The sequence below is a fragment of the Cannabis sativa genome, chromosome 6, assembly GCF_029168945.1.
Source record: "Cannabis sativa cultivar Pink pepper isolate KNU-18-1 chromosome 6, ASM2916894v1, whole genome shotgun sequence".
Taxonomy (NCBI): Eukaryota; Viridiplantae; Streptophyta; class Magnoliopsida; order Rosales; family Cannabaceae; genus Cannabis; species Cannabis sativa.
The window spans coordinates 7,326,587-7,344,798 of record NC_083606.1 but is presented as its reverse complement, the minus strand read 5'-3'; the positions used below and the strand labels follow the sequence as shown (position 1 = coordinate 7,344,798).

At 35.2% G+C, this 18,212-nt stretch overlaps 2 protein-coding genes across 2 annotated transcripts; both read right to left on the bottom strand.

The window, feature by feature from the left end:
* Positions 1–2,469: 2,469 nt before the first annotated feature.
* LOC115694800 (probable calcium-binding protein CML21) lies at positions 2,470–4,554 on the bottom strand. Its single transcript, XM_030621893.2, has 5 exons — positions 4,221–4,554; positions 3,612–3,848; positions 3,208–3,410; positions 2,940–3,114; positions 2,470–2,849 (listed from the first exon to the last, which is right to left on the bottom strand). Exons 2-5 carry the CDS (start codon positions 3,808–3,810, stop codon positions 2,731–2,733), a joined length of 696 nt encoding a protein of 231 aa, XP_030477753.2. The 5' UTR covers positions 3,811–3,848; positions 4,221–4,554; the 3' UTR covers positions 2,470–2,730.
* Positions 4,555–5,670: 1,116 nt separating this feature from the next.
* On the bottom strand, positions 5,671–8,398 carry LOC115725498 (peroxisomal membrane protein 13). The gene is made up of 5 exons (XM_030655041.2): positions 8,167–8,398; positions 7,027–7,263; positions 6,587–6,939; positions 6,372–6,464; positions 5,671–6,277 (listed from the first exon to the last, which is right to left on the bottom strand). The coding sequence occupies exons 1-5, from the start codon at positions 8,195–8,197 to the stop codon at positions 6,044–6,046; spliced, it is 948 nt and encodes a 315-aa protein (XP_030510901.2). The 5' UTR covers positions 8,198–8,398; the 3' UTR covers positions 5,671–6,043.
* Positions 8,399–18,212: the final 9,814 nt, after the last annotated feature.

The following is an 18,212-nucleotide window of genomic DNA, read 5'->3' as shown; positions in this document are numbered from 1 at the left end:
TATAAACATAAAAAAGAAAAACAAATTGTTCTATAGTTTATTTCTCTTCTCCCTTAATTTGTGTGTAAGAAAGCTTAAAAAAAAAAACCTTTCCTGATTTTGGCTTGTAATTTAGTAAACTTTTGCTTGTGGCTGTGCTTCCACATTGCTTCAGGTTGTTAAACCAGGGTGAGTTTAGGTTCTACATCGACCAAGTTTTAAGCTTTCCCGTGATTTTAAGGGAAATTCTGATTATTGTGCTTATGGGGTTTCGATAAGAGTTAATAATTGGAGCCATTTTGTATTGATGGTATGTATAAATTGAGTTATTTAACTGCAGTGGTGTTGAAATCATTATTGACTTACTTTTCTCTTGGATTTAATGCACAGGTTCTTGTTTGTATTGTGTTGTTTGTTTTCTTTAGGAATCTTTTGCTGCATTTCTGTTGGCCAGAAATAAATGATCAAATTAGTAATTGAAGTTAGGACACACTTTGCTGTTTGGTGTTTTGTTATTTGTCATACATCTTCATCCAAATGATACTTTTTCTCTGTCGTTTATTTATTTGATTTTCAACCGTTCTGCTTTCCTTGGCAATAGGAAGGGTCTCAATACTCAGCAAATAAATTGTACTTGTAATACTTAGGAGGGTTAGCTCAAGGTCTTTGGTTTGATTCTTCATGGGATCCTACCTAGTAATTTGGTAGAGTTTCTTGGTAGGGAATAAGTATAGAAGTTAAGAAAGTCCATCTAACTGTCCTGTGTATAGCAAGTTCTTCAGATGAGAGCTACAGTGGTGTCCTATATTTTGTTCTCTTGCAGTTTATTTCAGTGTTACTTACTTTACATATGAGATGTCTGTTCATAACCTTTTCTATATAGGATTTAGAATAGTTATGTACGGGTGTTAGGTTAGGTAGGTGGCTGACTAGTTGTTTGATTATGGATCATACTCATACAGTTTCATAATCTGTTGTGGAAACATTTCTGCACGAGGAGGATCACAATCCTTTTTCTCACATATAGAATGTGATTGAATTTATGGGCACTTTAGTTTATGGGCACTTTTTCACTTATCATTTTGGAATTCTTGTAAAAGATGGAATTGGACTACCTCTTTGAGTCTTGGGTTTATTTTTCCCCACAGTTTTTTTCTGTTTTCCCATTTCTCCTTTAGGCTCAAATGCCCATTCTGTTACTTTATTGTGAGAGTTGATTTTATTTGTGATGACTAGGTATTGGTTTCTTAACTTGTACTAAGGAATTCCTTATACACATATCTTTCTCATTAATTTTGTAACTAACAATAATTTTTGGTGGGGATTTTTGTCCTTACTAGTAATATGGATCTCAGTATAGTTTTGAACTTGATCTTCTTATGACTGACTGAACCTCTGTTTATTCATCATCCGGTAGTCTTATATTTGTGATTAGGGAGATTTTAACTGACATCAATCATTTAACTTTTCGCTTAACTGAGATGTCAGTTCATCAGCTAAATAATAATACTAAAAAAGAAAAAAGTTTGTCCTAGAGGGAACTCTCTCCTTGGTCGTGTTCTAATCAGAGGTGGTGGTAGCATAAAGGATCCAACTCGGGTAATAATAAGATTTTCTAGAATCATAAAAATGTTAGTTATTTATTCTGTGGTTCATTTCTAACAGGAAGAAATGATAAACCAGCATCTGAATGAGCCTCTACATATTCTTTCTAGTTCAGGCAGTTGAAATCATTAATTGATGCTCGAATCTACTCAGGCCAATGCTAATTCCTCCATCATGTCTTTACACCTTCCTACCATTTTGATCTCAGGACGAATCCCACCATTTCTACAAGAAACAACAGCTGCCACAGCTAGCAATGCTAAAGGAGGGTAAGGGCTCTTGTTGTAGAGCTTAATTGTGTGTGAAAATTTCAGCCAGTAAAAACAAACAGCAGTTTCCCGTGTCACGGGCATCGCTGCATCATCATCGGAAACCACACTAACCAATGTGCCACTTGTTCTAACTTGTTTCTATATATGGTGTGTGTTGTTTATTCTAGTTGAGGGATCGTAAGTAATGAGAGAGTTAAGTTAGTAAAGAAAACGTTTTGAGTTTCCAAGATTAAGATAAAGCGTTGTGGTAACAAAGTTTTGTTAGTAATGGTAATTGGGGTTTGGTTTCAATAAAGTTTACAAACAATTCTCTTCTTCTTCCTTCCTACCCTTATGGATGATTTGTTCTCTTTGTCTACTATTCAATTGTAGATTTCATTATTATTGGTTAATGCCAATTCTTTATATTACCTTCTAATCAATTTTGTTTTATGAGGAAGAACATTAGTCAAGTCCAGAAGTATATTCATTTGGTTGCAATAATTGAGTCAATTAATATACTCAAAAGGCAAGCCAATTATTTTGGACAACCTTTTTTTTTCTTTTGTGTTGAAATCAATGATTACATTTTTCTATAAGTGAAATAAAAGGGTTTTGATCAACTTGACAAGTATTTACAGCTACACATACATGTTCAATATAATCAAGAGTTATTATGAAAAGCTCAAAGTAGGAAAATGTACTATTTTTAGCTTTGTTAAGTTTTAAGTGAAATACTACCTTTTGTTTTCTTTAAATTGAGAAAACAAATGGTAGTATTTTGCTTGAACTTAAAAATCTAAAAATGGTATTTTCTCTTCTCAAATCATCCCAATCCATCCCAAGAGGAGATACATATACACTACACAAATACATAGATAGATACATATAGAAATTATGAACCACAACCACCTTCTTCTTCTTCATCCATCTCATCAATTCCAACCCATCTAGTAAATGCAAAAAGAAACTCTTTGAAGTTCACCATTCCATTCTTATCCCAATCCATCTCCTCTGCAGATCCCAACATCATCATCATCATATTTTATGTCACTAATTTTAGTTGGAAAATTGAACAAAAAAGAGAGAAAGAAGAAAGCTCACCAAATCTTCTCATTGCAATCCTACCCGAGGAGCGTTCGCCTGATGTAGTTTCATTAATAGCCTCAACCATTTCACTCCTACTCACATAACCATCCTTGTTCTTGTCCAAGAACACAAATGCATCCACCAATGTTTCGAATGTCGCCTCTAAATTCGGCATTGCTGATTTCAGTTTCTATAACAAAGTGTGTTAAAGAAAAAAAAAACAAGATTGGACAAAACTATTGAATCAAAAGAAAAACAATGGTTAATTTTAGGATAAGGATACAGTGTGAAGTGTAGCTTGATCTTCCTTGAGTAAATAAACTAAGCAAAGAAGAACAATGAACTCGTTGAACTTTATTCCCTTATCTTCATTGAAATCACAAGCTTTGAAAAAATCATTCATATCCTCTTCTGTGAATGATATTCCAAGCTTATGGAAACATTTTTTCATCTCTTCTTGATCAATTGCTCCATTTGAATCCTCATCTGTTGTTAGGACAAAATACCAATTGTTAAAAAACCAATCTTTGGGAAATTGAACACACACACTATTACACTATTTCATAGTGTAAGGGCTTCGGTTCACTGTGAGATTGGCACTGTCTCGAAAAATGCATTTTAAGAGAATTGTCCTGTTTCGAAGGGGACCTGTTTACCTATCACACATATATACATATACATACATACCAAAGAGCTGAAAAGTAGTCTTGCAATTTCTCAAGCTCTCATCAATCTTTGGGAACTTTAAGATTATGCTATCAAATGATTTCATTGAAGTTCCTTGAGTTGCTCTTTGTTGCATCACTCCAACTAATTTGGAGTCAAGTTTTGTTTCAGATGTGCATGCTTTTTTAGGGGACTCACTCTTTCCAACTACACCCCCCATTGCCTTTCTTTGTACCACAAACACAAAAATATAGGATTCTGCCAAAAAAAAAACAAAGAAATCTTCAAAGTGAACAACACTAAATCACTAATCATGAAAGAAATCTTCTTTTTTTGCTTCAACTCATTATAGTAATTTTGATTTTAATGCCTTTTGAATCAAAATAACACAAACAAAATACTAATAATCATTGATTAAAATCAAATAAAAAAAGCTTCTTTTTTTCATCTGTTTATGTGAAAAAGCCTCACATTTTGTGGCCCCTTTGTATTCATCAGATTCTTAAGAACATAAAAATTTGAACTTTTTACATAATATCCCAAATCTCAGAACTTTAACAGAAAATCATAAGATTAAATTAATGAAAGGTTGAAACTTTGAATGGAATATTATAAGAATAGTAATATTACCAGACCAGATGTGTGAATAGAATAACCCCAGAAACAGATGATAAAACAAACCAAGTGAAGAACAAGTCAGAGAGAGCAACACTCCAAACAAAGAAAAAACAGATGTATAGAATGATGATATGTATTGTAATTGTACAAGAAAGAATGAATGGAAAGAAAGAAAAACTGAAACAAAATTGGAGAAAAGAGAGATGTAATTGATTGATTTTTTTTTTTTTTTTGCTAAAGTTAAGGAAAGTTGGGGTTTTAATTTGGGATTTTTGGACCAATGTTTGTGCTCCACCCACCACCTATTCTATTCATCTCTTATTTTTACATCACTTACCACCTATGCAGCTGCTGACTTTTCTTTTCTAAATTAATATTAATTATATATTTGTTTATAAGAAATGCTAAATGGTACTGGTGGTACATAGCACCTTTATAAATTGTAATAAAAAAAAAGAGAATTGTTAAATAATATTATTGGTGTCTAGCACTCTCTTCGGTGTTATATTGCTATTAGTGTAATTAAGTATCAAGTCTCGTATAACTTAAAAAAAACAACTTTAAAAAATATCGTTAACCAATCGTGAGGTGTCACTTATAAAAGGTGTTGGACACTATTAGTACCTAATAGCAATGTTTGTAAAAAAAATGCTAAAGGATAAGATATAATATAACTATTAGTGTAATCTAGTCTCGAGTCTCACTTATTTTAATTTAATAAGATTATAGAGAACCGCTAACTAATTATAAGACGTCATGTCATAGAACTATTAGGTATTTTGGTGTAACATAGCAATGCTCAAAATGTAATATCTCTATCAGTATAATTTAATATCGGGACTCACTTATTTTACTTTAATTAACAAAAAAAAAAAAAAAAAAAACTAGTGATCATTTAAAATATATCACGTGTTAGACACCTTGATACCTTGTAATAATATTCTTTGCTTATGTTTATGAGAAAATGTTGAACTAATACACAACAACCCTTTAATTTAAAAAAAAAAAAAACAATAATAAATAAAAAATGTGAGAAAAAACAAAATGATTAAGTTGTAATGGAAAACGCACTTGTAGATTTTGAAGGAAAAAAAGTCGAGGAGAATTTTACATTATTATAAGTAGGAAAATGTGTATACAATTTACATGAATTGTTGTGATGAATGAGGCCAAAAGAATAAGAGCAATAGAGAAATAACAATGGAATTGAGATGCTATTATTATTAATAATAAATCTTAGTCATTTGTCAATCTTATCATATCATATAATAGAGCAAAAATTAAAATATCATTTCATACGTTTTGGTTATTGTTAGATATATTGAATTAGATTAGATGATAATGTTGATAATCTCTATCTTAGTCAAGTCAACCAAATGTACAAAGTTGTTGGGTGCAAACTTGATGAAAGAAAGGCCCCACTTGGGTTAATTTCATTGAAAATTGTAGGGAAGATTCTTCATTGACACCATATCACACCATCCTTATATTGATTTTTCAAGAAGGGTAATATAGGAATAAGAAAAAATGTGACCAAATTACACTTTTTTCATAATATCATCAAGTTCCATATTTACTCTCATACTATTTTAGTTGATTGTCTTCTTATTTTCACTCATTTATTTTCACTTGTCTGTTTAACCAATTACAAACCAAACAACTCTAGAATAATAACCTATCTCCTCACATGACACACTCTCATCAATTTGATCATGCACCGCCTTTAACAGGGGGCGAGTGAGCTTCATATAATGTTGACCGAAACTGCAGCAAGCTTCAACCACCCGGGGCAGGGCAACAAAATTTATACAACTTGTCGTTTCACTTGGTTTCGTTTAGTTACCAGCCTCATTTCCCCAAACATTGTCCCAAGCAACGGGTGCAGAAGAAGCCTTAGGTCCCTCGATGAAGTTCTGGTTCTGGTTTTGGTGTCCGGGTGGTCCAGGTAGTGGAAGTGGGCGTCCATCGGGACCTAGTTGGTGAACCTTCCTTGACTTTGTTTTGATCCCTAGAATCCTAAATACAAATCTGGCAAGCTCTCCATACAACACGCCAGACCGCTCAAAAAGCTGCAATGAAATTCGAGTAAAGTAATCACAGAATGAAAATAGCAACAACCGAAAAAATCTTAGTCTAATAGATAGAGAAGAGTTTAGCATCAACCTGAAGAAAAGCAGTCATGAACAAATGAAAAGCTTGTGTATTTTGGTCAATGAGAATTGATATGCGACCGAAAAAGTTTACTACACCATGCATCTGTATGTAGTAACAAGAAAGGCCAAGTATAAGTAGCAAAACAATAAAGACAAGCTTTTTATTGCTAAAAGATGCTTAAATGAGATGATTATGTAATGTGCATTAAGCCATTTAATACTTACCACCCTTAGTACTGACATCCAAAATCCCGGAGGAGATGGAGGAGCACCATATGGATCATTTGGATCTTGAGCTCCATAAGGACCACCCATGCCCATTCCATAGCCACCCATTTGTCCTCCCATACCGATACCACCATTGTACATCCCGCCCCCATATAATCCCGAAGATCCATAAAGTCCCCCTCCATACCCTCCTCCTCTATACATGCTATTTCCATACATTCCCCCAGCTCCACCATATGTGCCACCATACATTCCTCCAACTCCACCATACGAGTTACCGTACATTCCTCCCGCTCCACCATACGAGCTCCCATACATTCCTCCAACTCCATTCATTGTAGAACCATAACCTGTAAAATGTCGAAAAAAGAATCCATATCAAACAGAGCAAAAAGAAAAAAAAACACCTAATCTTGCTATGAAAGCCCAAATTATACCTCCATATGTATTGCTAGTCCCGTAGTTTTGCTCCCAAGGTCTTGTGGGAACAGGCCTAGAAAGTGTGTTTCTGTTAAGAGTGTTAGTCCTATCAGAAGTCGAAACAATTTCTCCAGGTCTTGCAGTTCCCGAAGCCTCGACTACGTCGCTTGTGCTTCCCGGTGATGGAGGCTTGAATGGTGCAGGGCCAGACGATGAACCTGCCCGTTCCCAAGGTTTTGGGGGAGGATTACTAGCTGCAAAAAGCATAACACACTTCAACTTTCCTTTCTCTGAATTTCAAATTCTCTAAATAAAAGAAAAAATGTTTTTAAGTTGTCATAATAACAAACTTCAAGCAAAGCAACATATTGTTATTTATCAGTCAATTAAAATAATCAACTCGAATAATAGCATCTTAGTACTCCTTTCATAAGTGAAAATTCTCTAAATGAAGGAACAAACAATCCAAACAAAATTCAACCAACAACTTACAAGTTATAACTCAAATAATGGAAACAATAAACTCAATTCTTTTTACATGATTATGATTTAGTGTCTAATGCAAGATACACCAAACCATCTTCTATAGATAAAATTGAAGATGAAGAATGTTCTAAATAATAAATAATATAGCTATGTCTTTTAATTGCATTTTTAAGCCTAAATCAAGAACAAATTGAAAGATTTCCTTGCTGGTCATTGGATGCAAAGATAAGAACACAAAATGGTTTATGAAAGCCCTAATCCCTAATCCCTAATTCCTAATACATCAATGACTTTCATTTCACTTAATTGTCAAAACAACATTATGCTTCTCTAAGCTGACCATATCAGACTTAACAACAGAGTAATTCACAAATTTATTATTATGAAATAAACAAGACCCAATCCAAAACTCAAATCCATCCGAAAAACAAAACCTCACCAGTATTCATCAAAATCCCAAATCAATCAAACAAACCCTAAAGTTGTTTTCTTTGATAAATAAAAATCGCCTCCAAATAATGATTCCTCAATCCAAAGCACAATCAACTTCAAACACTTCAATTGTAAAGCATAAATAAAAGATTTTATATATATTTTAATTGAGAAAAGTGTAATTGATAATAATATAGAATAAAAGATAAAGATTAGGGTTAGAGAAGAAGAAAAAGAACCTGAAGGAGGTTGTTGAGAATTAGAGTCCATAGGAGGAAAGCACTAGAGTGAAATCGAATCAAAGTGTCCCCTCTCGTCTCGATTTTGAACCAGAAAAAATAGACGAAGAAGATGAAGAAAGATATTATCAAAACGACGTAGTTTGGAATTTATTATTATTTTTTTAATAAATCATGTAATATTATTAATAGCAATAAGTGAAAATAATAGTGTCCATCACCATATCAATATGTAGCGATCAAATTATGAAGAACTCGATATTAATTTGTATCAATAACAATATGACACTTGGTATTAAGTAGGGGTGTTCAATAAAATTTACAAACGGCCCAACCCGAATAAACCGTCCAAACCAAACCGAATAAACCGACAAAAAATACAATCCGAAATAATACACTGAAAATCCAAACCGCCCAATGAATATATTGGGTGGTTTACACATTATTCTAAATTGCCCAATTAACCTGAATAAACCGAATTAAACCGATTTATATATTTTTTTAATAAAAGTGTATATCTTATATTATATAAATTACATTTATTAGTTAAACTATTTTGTATTTAACGTTTGAACATTTTAGTTTTTAACTTAAACTTAAATTTTATAGTTAATAATTTTTAGTGTATTTGGATATTGAAGTTAAAGTTTAAAATCTATACCATATTATCACTTTTTTTTATTATTTTATTCAATTATTTTATGTTTACTCAATTATATTTATCTTATATTAAAGTTCTTAAAATTAATTTAAACTATAGCATTTTTTAGCTTGAAATATAAATAATATAATTTTATTTTTTAACTTTAATTACTTGAATTCTAGAAACTAACAATAATAATTATAGAAAAAATGAAGAACGGTTTGGACGGGTTAACCCGACTAAACCGACAAAATTATTGGGCGGGTTGAACTTTTTCTAAATTTTCATTGGGCGGGTTACGATTAAATTTTTTCAACCCGATATTTATATTGGGTTAATAAAAATATGATATAACCCGACCAAACCGACCGATGTACACCCCTAGTACCAAGCACTAGAAGGTGTCCCGACCCCTTAGCATTTTTTAAAATAATAGCATACAATCTATTCAAAACATCTCAGGTCAGATGTAATGTGTTTTACATCGCATTGATGTGTGTTTGCGAGAAGCTCGAGAGTCAACAAATGGTTTCACTCTAGAGTTGGTTTCTGATTCCTTGACCTAGGCCTAGGTAAAGGGTTCTTTCACTTTCGATATAGGAAACTTGTATTTTTGCTCGAGTCTCCTTTTGATCCTCTCACATTCGTTCGAAAATTCTTTGACTTGGGCTCTAAAAAAATGAGTCATATAATCAGACGTCTAATTCCCAAATTTATTGAATAAAAAAACTAAAATAAAATCAGATGAAAAATATTGCAGCATCACAATCAACCTTAAGAACATCTATATTTAATTTCATTTACCGCTCAGAAGACGCAACAGTAAAAATTGTTGCAACAGTTTCATTCAACCTCGTAGCTTGAACACTCAACTATTATGCAAGGTACGTAACTGCACTATTTATAACTCCTTCAATCGTAAAGAGCTTGTTATTCATAATTACGAACAACGATTTGATGGCGAATCATCAAAAAACAAAGAAAAAGCAACAACGAAACAAAACAAAATAAAACAAAACCATATCATCTAAACAAAACTAAAACACTCAAACCAACGTCACAGAGATAAGACCGAAACATTTAAAACTATGTCAGTTGCGAAAATTAAATCGCAATAGCAAAATACAACTTCGACCAAGCTACACCTAAATCTAGGCAGACCTAAACGGAACGTAGCTATAAATTTAAGAAAGAGAAGCCCTAATTTTTTTCCAATTTAAAATAACATTATAAAATATAAAGAAAAAAGACTTTGGTATCTGCGTGGGCATACATTACACTGCCACGTGTGTAAGAGTGAGAGAGTGTATATATAGAGAGCGAGATAGTTATGATTGTGACAAATCAGTAAGGTTTATTTCCTTCGAACGCTTTGGCTTTCTCTGTTTGATTTCATTACTAAAAACCCTACCAATTCCAATTCAGGTTTCTCTCTTTCTTTCTTTTGATCATCATCTGATTCTTCCTTTGAATTCATTTTTTCATTTGTTTTTTTTTTTATTATGATCATCTTATTTAAATAACTATTTAGGGATTCGTTCTTTATTTTATTTTATATATATTATCCCTGAATACGATGATGATGATACGACCAATCTTATTGTACCACGTGGCTCGGGATTTGTGTGAAATAAGTACTTTGGTTTTGGTAGAGAACAAGTAAATTATATAGATTAGATATTACTATGGGATGTATGAAGATTTTAGAAGGGAAATTTGATTTTTTTTTATGCATTAATTGATTTAAAATTGGTCCACTAATTTAATACTATTCAAAATTTGTTAAATAGGTTAATTTTTACTAAAACTCTATTTTACCCTTCTCATTCCAAAAACTCTCTTCCTCCCTTTTCTCTCTTTCTCTCGATCTCTGTCGAACCCACCGAACCCACCACCTGAGCACCACTCGACCCACCATCTGAGGACGAAGACCCACTCCACCCACCACGAAGACGAACAACCACCAATGACGGTTTCCCTCTATTGTATTTTTGAATGTTTTTCTTATTGATTTAGGGTTAAAATATTATTTATTGATAGATTTAGGGTCTGATATGAGTGTTTTGGATTAGATTTAGGGTTAGATTTGAATCTGTAATTTCTGGGTTAGAAAATGCATTTTCTAGGCAGGCCTGATGCGGGTCCAATGCATCCCCGATGTAAGCCCGATGCATAGTGATGAAAAAATTGGATCTGGGTTGAAGACAAAGGCCTGATATAGGGCCTGATGACTAGTCTGATGGCCAATCAATTTTTCCAAAAAATACTGACTGACTGGGTCCGATACAGGGCCCGATAGGTCCGATAGCAACAAGACAATATCAGACCCATCAGGCCCTATATCGGGCCCATCGGACCAATCGGGCTATTTTCTTCAACCTTCAACCCCGTCAACATTAAACTACCATCGGGCCCTATATCGGGCTTACATCAGACCTGCATCGGAGCCTAAAGACCTCAAAAATCACATATTCTTCACTAAAAACACAGACCTAACCCTAAATCTAATTGCTTTAACCTTAAATCATGACAAAATTAAGGATTACCTTTGACGAAGACATTGTCGGTGTTGGGTGGTGGTTGCAGTGGTCCGGTCGCGGTGGTTCGTGGGTCGTGTGGGTGGTGTGGTCGCAAAGTCGAGGTGGTTCGTGAGTTGTGAGTCGTGTGGGTGGTCCGATTGTGTGCTCCTCCGTGGTGTGTTTACAGAGAGCGAGAGAGAGAAGGAGGAAAGAGAGAGAAAGGGTTGTTCAAATGGGAGGGGTAGAATGGGGTTTTAGGAAAAAAATTACCTATTCTACCAATATTGAATAGCTTAGGTTTAGAAAAATAATTTTGGCCCAATACATGCATAATTAATCAAATTTCCCATTTAGAATAAGTAAGGTAATTGTCCTTGGATGGCTCTGTAATGATTGAAAAAATATGAGTTTTATAGGAAATACATAATAGACAAGGGAATTGAGTATTATTGAGTAGTGATGTTATATTAATTGTATGCTGTTCTGTTGCTTATTATCAATACCAAATCATTCACAATGTATTCATTTGGTCTGGTCTTAAATGGTTTCGTCCGTAATAGTTAGGGTTTAAAACCACGGATTACGGATTATATGAGAACTCTAGATAATTATATATGTTTTTAAAAAATATTATTAACTATGTATGTATCTGTTGTGAAATGTACGTATCGTTAATAATAATAATAAACAAAGATTGTTACTAAAATATGAAACAAAAAGAAAACAAGTGTAATTCTGTATTGTATTTATGTATCTAAGAGAAAAAGGGTTCATTTTGTCCAATTGATTACATTCAACTTTTTATTCATGGAGTGGAGGAGAATGCAATTTTGGTTATTTATTTTTATGAATTTGAAGCTATTATTATATTATAATTGGCATAGATTAGTAACTAAAGGGTTTAATGAATGTTGAGCAGGTCCTGTGGTTGATGATATGTTTCATTGGCAAGCAACTATCATGGGCCCAACTGATAGTCCTTTTACTGAGGTGTTTCTCTTATATCTATTCACTTCCCACCTGATTACCCATTCAAACCACCAAAGGTATTACTTGATTAGTATTCATGACATCTTACTTGATTACTTCTTAATGCTGTTTTGAATGTTAATATGGTCAAGCATGTGGTTTTGCTGTCGAGATCTTCCAGGGTCCTAGAACAATTCTAGATTTATATATATGTTTGTTATGATAAAATAATTACTTCATCTACTATATGGTGTTCGGGGAATCAATATAAGCAAATAGATAAGTATGTGGTTTGCTCTCGAGTCCTTCCAAGCTATCATGTGACTTGATCTTCTATTTGCTTGTGTTCTGGGAATCGATATAACTGTGTATCTAATCTACTTTGTTTAAACCATATAGCATATGGGGATTGTTCGTAGCTATAATCGATAGATGCAAATGATCAAGTATTTGGTTTGTTATCGAGTCCTTCCAGGTACCGACATACTAGTTAGTTTGAGTGTTGTGGTTTGTAGAAGCTAATCAAGCATGAATTGGTAAGAACCAGCTATAGGTATGACCAAGAGAGTAAAACTCATAACAGAAAGAAACAGAGAAAATGCAAGAAAAGCTTAACTCATTTGAATGAGCAACTGGTTTTATTTATAGCAGTAGGCACTTTACATCAGTTAGTTACAAAACAATAAACTGACAACATAACAGAAAATTAACTAACTAAAGGAACGGTTTAGTGTCTAATATCCCCCCTCAAACGAAAAGGGGTTTCAGCCATTTTTAGTTTGTCTTTGAGATAGAGAAACCGATCAGTGGTCAATGCCTTTGTAAGTGAATCAACCACTTGGTCAACTGCTGGAACATACCGAACCGAGAGTTCCTTGGCCATAATTTGATCTCGAACAAAGTGGAGATCAATCTCAATATATTTGGACCTTGCATGAAAGATGGGATTAGCTGCAAGAGCAGCAGCTCCTTGATTATCAACCCAAATAATTGGGGAATGATGAAGAGAAACCTGCAACTCAGAAAGCAAATGAACCAGCCATTTTATTTCTGCAGCAGTATTTGCCAAACTTCTAAACTCACTTTCAGTACTCGACCTTGCTACCACATTTTGCTTTTTAGCAGACCAAGATACAAGGTTGCCACCAAGAAAAATTACATAACCCCCCGTGGATTTCCTGTCATCAATGGCACTAGCCCAATCGGCATCAGAATATGCTGAAATTTCCATTGATGCAGCAGGTCGAAGAAGTAATCCATCAGAGATTGTCCCTTTAAGATAGCGGAGTAACCTTTTACAAGCAATCCAATGTGTAACAGTAGGAGCATGAATAAATTGACTAAGCTTGTTGATCATGAAAGCTACATCAGGCCGAGTTAGAGTAAGGTATTGGAGAGCACCGAGGGTACTTCTGTAGAGAGTTGGATCCTAAAATGGTTCACCATCATTGAGAGACAATTTCTGATGTGAACTAGCTGGATTGGGACAACTTTTGACTCCATCAAGCTGCAATCTAGAGAGAAGATCAGAAATATATTTGCTTTGGGAAAGATACATTCCCCCAGAATCTCGATAAATTTCAATGCCAAGAAAGTAATGGATGGACCCGAGATCTTTTAAGGCAAAGGAAGTATTGAGATCAGTAATGAACTTGGAAATGAGAGCTGAATTAGGGCCGGTTACTAGTATGTCATCAACATACACTAGTAAAATGATCAGATCCGAAGCTGAACCATAGACAAACAGAGAGGTGTCAGATCGTGATGCTTGAAATCCCCATTGCAACAAAGTAGTCCTTAGCTTTTCATTCTAAGCTCTAGGAGCTTGCTTTAACCCATAGATAGCCTTGTGAAGATGACAAACATGATTAGGTTTGGTGGGGTCTTCAAAACCTTTGGGTTGTCTCATGTACACAGTTTCATGTAAGTCACCATTTAAGAATGCATTACTAACATCTAATTGTCTGACTGGCCAATTTGAAGTAACAGCAAGAGATAGGACTGTTCTAACCGTAACAGGTTTAACCACAGGACTAAATGTCTCCTCATAATCTATTCCAGGTGTTTGTAAGTATCCTTTAGCAACTAATCTTGACTTGTAGTTATTTAGAGAACCATCAGCATTGAGTTTGATTCGGTACACCCACTTGTTGTCAATGACATGCATATCCGGATGGTAGGGAACAAGAGTCCAAGTGTGGGATTTGATCAAGGCTGTGTTTTCTCTTTGCATTGATTGAAGCCATTTGGGATCCTTGAGGGCTTGCTGAGTTGTTCTAGGTTCAGTTGGGAAGAGAGATTCTTGTAAAGGATGTCTTGTTGCCATGTATGCCTTAGGTTTGTAAATGCCACTTTGAGATCGAGTTTTCATGTGATGAACCCGATTTATGATGCTGGAAATTGGTGCTGTAGCAGGGACATTATCTGGTGGAATAGAGGGATTTGTGGACTGCTGTAGCATTACAGTAGCATCTGTAATTGAGGAAGTGGGCAGTAGTAGGGAAGATACAGTCAAGTCAGGTATTGGTGATGGAACAGTAGGTTGCTGGTGTGTAGTTGCTGGGTTACTGGGTGAAATTTCTGGTTGAATAGATGGTGGAGGGACAGGTATTGATGCTTGATTGGTTGGGGCAACATTTTGGTTGGGCATAGGTATGGGAGAAGCACCATGAGCACAACCAGGAGATGAGTTAGCATCAGTAACAAGGTTATTATGAAAAGAAAATGTAGGAAATGTAGCAGAAGAGGAAGATTGTACCTGACTGTTATTAAAAATTGTAAAGGCAGGAAAGTGGCTTTCATTAAAGACCACATTTCTTGCTATGTATATTCGGCCATTGGAGTTTTCACATTGATAGGCCTTGTGATGTGAAGAATAGCCAAGAAATATGCATTGATCAGATCTATATTCCATTTTATGATTGTTGTAAGGCCTTAAGTGAGGAAAATACGCACAACCAAAAGGCTTTAGAATCTTGTAATCCAGTTGAGTCCCAAACAAGCTTCCATAAGGAGTTTTAAACCCAAGAACAACTGTAGGAAGCCGATTGATTGTAAAAACAGCACATTGAAAAGCATACCACCAATAGGACAAGGGCAAACCAGCTTGAGCAAGAAGAACCAAACCGGTTTCAGTTATGTGGCGATGTTTTCGTTCAGCCCTTCCATTTTGTTCATGATCATGTGGACATGGATGTTGAAAATGAATCCCTTGATCACTAAGAAATCGAGCAAAAGGCCTATACTCCCCTCCCCAATCGGATTGAACACTTTTAATGGGCAAATTAAATTGTTTTTCAACCATGCTTTTGAATTTTATAAAAATATCAAATGCTTGAGATTTGAGAGTTAAAGGATATATCCAAGTATATCTAGTGTGATCATCGATAAAATGAATATAGTATTTAAAACCTTCTTTAGATTCAACATGGGACGGCCCCCACAAATCGGTATGAATTAATGCAAGAGGTTGGGAAGCATGGCCAGTAGATAGAGGGTAAGAAAGTTTATGACTTTTCCCTTTTTGACATGCAATACAGAATTGTAAATCTTTTAAAGTCCCACTATGAGAAATATTTGGTAAAAGTTTGCTTAAAACAGTAGCACTAGGATGGCCCAATTTTTGATGCCAAATGTTGACATCTTGTTGCAAGGTAGTAGATAAAGCAGTTGAAAAACAATGTAAAGGGTAGGCTGAATCAATTTCTTTATTATTGAGAGATGAAGTACAAGAGTCTACTGTCATACCAGTAGAGTTATTACAAAAGGATTTATGAGAAGAAACAGTAGTGAGATTGCATTGTAATGCAGGAGATGATGAATCCGATTCACCAAGAACATAAAGGCCATCTCTAACTGGTCCCTTGAGAAGCACAGCCCCTGTGAGTTTGTCCTTAACAAAACAACAATGTTTGTGAAATTCAAGATAGACATTATTATCATTTGTTAGTTTAGACACACTAACTAAGTTCTTTTTAATTACAGGAACTTTAAGAACAGAGTTTAAACGCAAGGGATATGAATTATTTGGAGATATGAAGGTAGACCCAACATGAGTGATGAGTAATTGCTTACCATCACCAACAGCTAAGGACTTGGTTCCAGTGTAGGGAGAGGGTGATTCAAGAGATTCAGATCCATTAGTCACATGAACATTGCTCCTGTATCAACAAACCAAAGATTATCATCACCAAAGTCAGGAATAACGGTTGAGTTATATACCTGATAGTCATCTGCAGTGTCCAATTCAGTAAGATAAGCCCGTGGAATATCATTGTTTGGCTTTGGAGGAACAAAGTTCTTATCAAAACGATAGTGGCAAACAGCAGCCGTGTGCCCACTTTTGAGACAAAGTTGACATATGAGACGATTTTGAAAGCCAAAAGAGCCACGGGGTGGCAGTTTTCCACCAGTTCTTGAAAAAGACTCAGAGGCATTTCCTCGAGCAGCTGGTGGGATGTATCGACCGGGGTTGTTTCTATTGTTTCCAAAGGCCATATTGGCTTGAAGCTTCATAGAGACATCGGACATGGTGCTGTGATGTTCAAGTCTACTCTCATGAGACATGAGAAGAGCTTGAACCTCATCAAGAGACAAAGAGTCACTTCTTGAAGTGATGCCAGAGACAACCGGGTCAAATTCAGCACCTAATCCATTCAAGATCTGAAGAACAATGTCTTGATCACTAATGTTAGAACCAGCAATGATCAAGGAATCAGCAAGACTTTGTACTTTATCCACATAGTCAGAAATCGAGAGAATTCCTTTGTGAATATTTGAAAACTGACCTTTAAGCTGTAAAAGTCGAGCACGCGATTGACTAGCAAAGCGTTGTTCCAACGCACGCCAAACCGCGAAGGAGGTATGATGATTTGCAACCGAGGCCAGGACACCTTCAGTCATGGATGATCTGAGCCATGAAAGGAGGAGTTGATCACGTTTCTTCCACTGTTGATAAAGAGGGTTTGGGTTGCCATTGATCAAGATTTGAGAAGGAGGAGTGCCATTGAAGAGAATTTCATCTAAATCATGCCCAATAACAGTTGGAACAACTTGGGATTTCCAAGAAAGGAAATTCGCACGATCAAGCTTGATCGTGAGGGATGTCGACAGGGAACTGGAAAAGGGATTCCAGACAGAGGAGCTAGCAATGGAGGATTGGGTCGTCAATTCTGGAGGAGGATTTGTAACAGTAGAGGGAGTAGGATCGGGAGATGGAATCGAGGACTCCATGGAAGACTTCTGATACCATGTAGAAGCTAATCAAGCATGAATTGGTAAGAACCAGCTATAGGTATCACCAAGAGAGTAAAACTCATAACAGAAAGAAACAGAGAAAATGCAAGAAAAGCTTAACTCATTTGAATGAGCAGCTGGTTTTATTTATAGCAGTAGGCACTTTACATCAGTTAGTTACAAAACAATAAACTGACAACATAACAGAAAATTAACTAACTAAAGGAACGGTTTAGTGTCTAATATGGTTTCCATGATCTACTATACGGTGTTCTAGGAATTATGGGCATTGTTAGTAGTTATCATCTGAATCTGTGTTGGAATATCTTTGGTTTTATACAACACAAATTTTCTTATTTCTCGTGTGTTGCTGCTTCGGTTGGGACAGGTTTCTTTCAAGACAAAAGTTTTCCATCCTAATATCAACAGCAATGGTAGTATATGTCTCGACATTCTGAAAGAGCAGTGGAGCCTAGCTCTTACCGTATCGAAAGTAAGACAGCAATGGCAGTATTTTTTGAGGATGGATATAGATATCATTCTTGGCATCCCGTTGAGAAGTGGGGTTTGTGCAGATAGCTGGTGTTGGCATTATACTTCAAATGGGTGCTATACTGTAAAGAGTGGGTATGCGGTTGCTCTTGACATGGAGAGTGAACATAATGGAAGCTCTTCTGTGA

What these genes read in the sequence shown, in the direction of transcription:
- LOC115694800 (XM_030621893.2), bottom strand. Translation starts at nt 3,810, where the DNA reads ATGGGGGGTGTAGTTGGAAAGAGTGAGTCCCCTAAAAAAGCATGCACA. An exon ending in GACTACTTTTCAGCTCTTTG is followed by an intron (nt 3,411 to 3,611) that starts GTATGTATGTAT and finishes TCCTAACAACAG; the next exon opens with ATGAGGATTCAAATGGAGCA. An exon ending in GATTGCAATGAGAAGATTTG is followed by an intron (nt 2,850 to 2,939) that starts GTGAGCTTTCTT and finishes TGGGATCTGCAG; the next exon opens with AGGAGATGGATTGGGATAAG.
- LOC115725498 (XM_030655041.2), bottom strand. Translation starts at nt 8,197, where the DNA reads ATGGACTCTAATTCTCAACAACCTCCTTCAG. An exon ending in TTCTCAACAACCTCCTTCAG is followed by an intron (nt 7,264 to 8,166) that starts GTTCTTTTTCTT and finishes TGCTTTTTGCAG; the next exon opens with CTAGTAATCCTCCCCCAAAA. An exon ending in TCATGACTGCTTTTCTTCAG is followed by an intron (nt 6,278 to 6,371) that starts GTTGATGCTAAA and finishes ATTTCATTGCAG; the next exon opens with CTTTTTGAGCGGTCTGGCGT.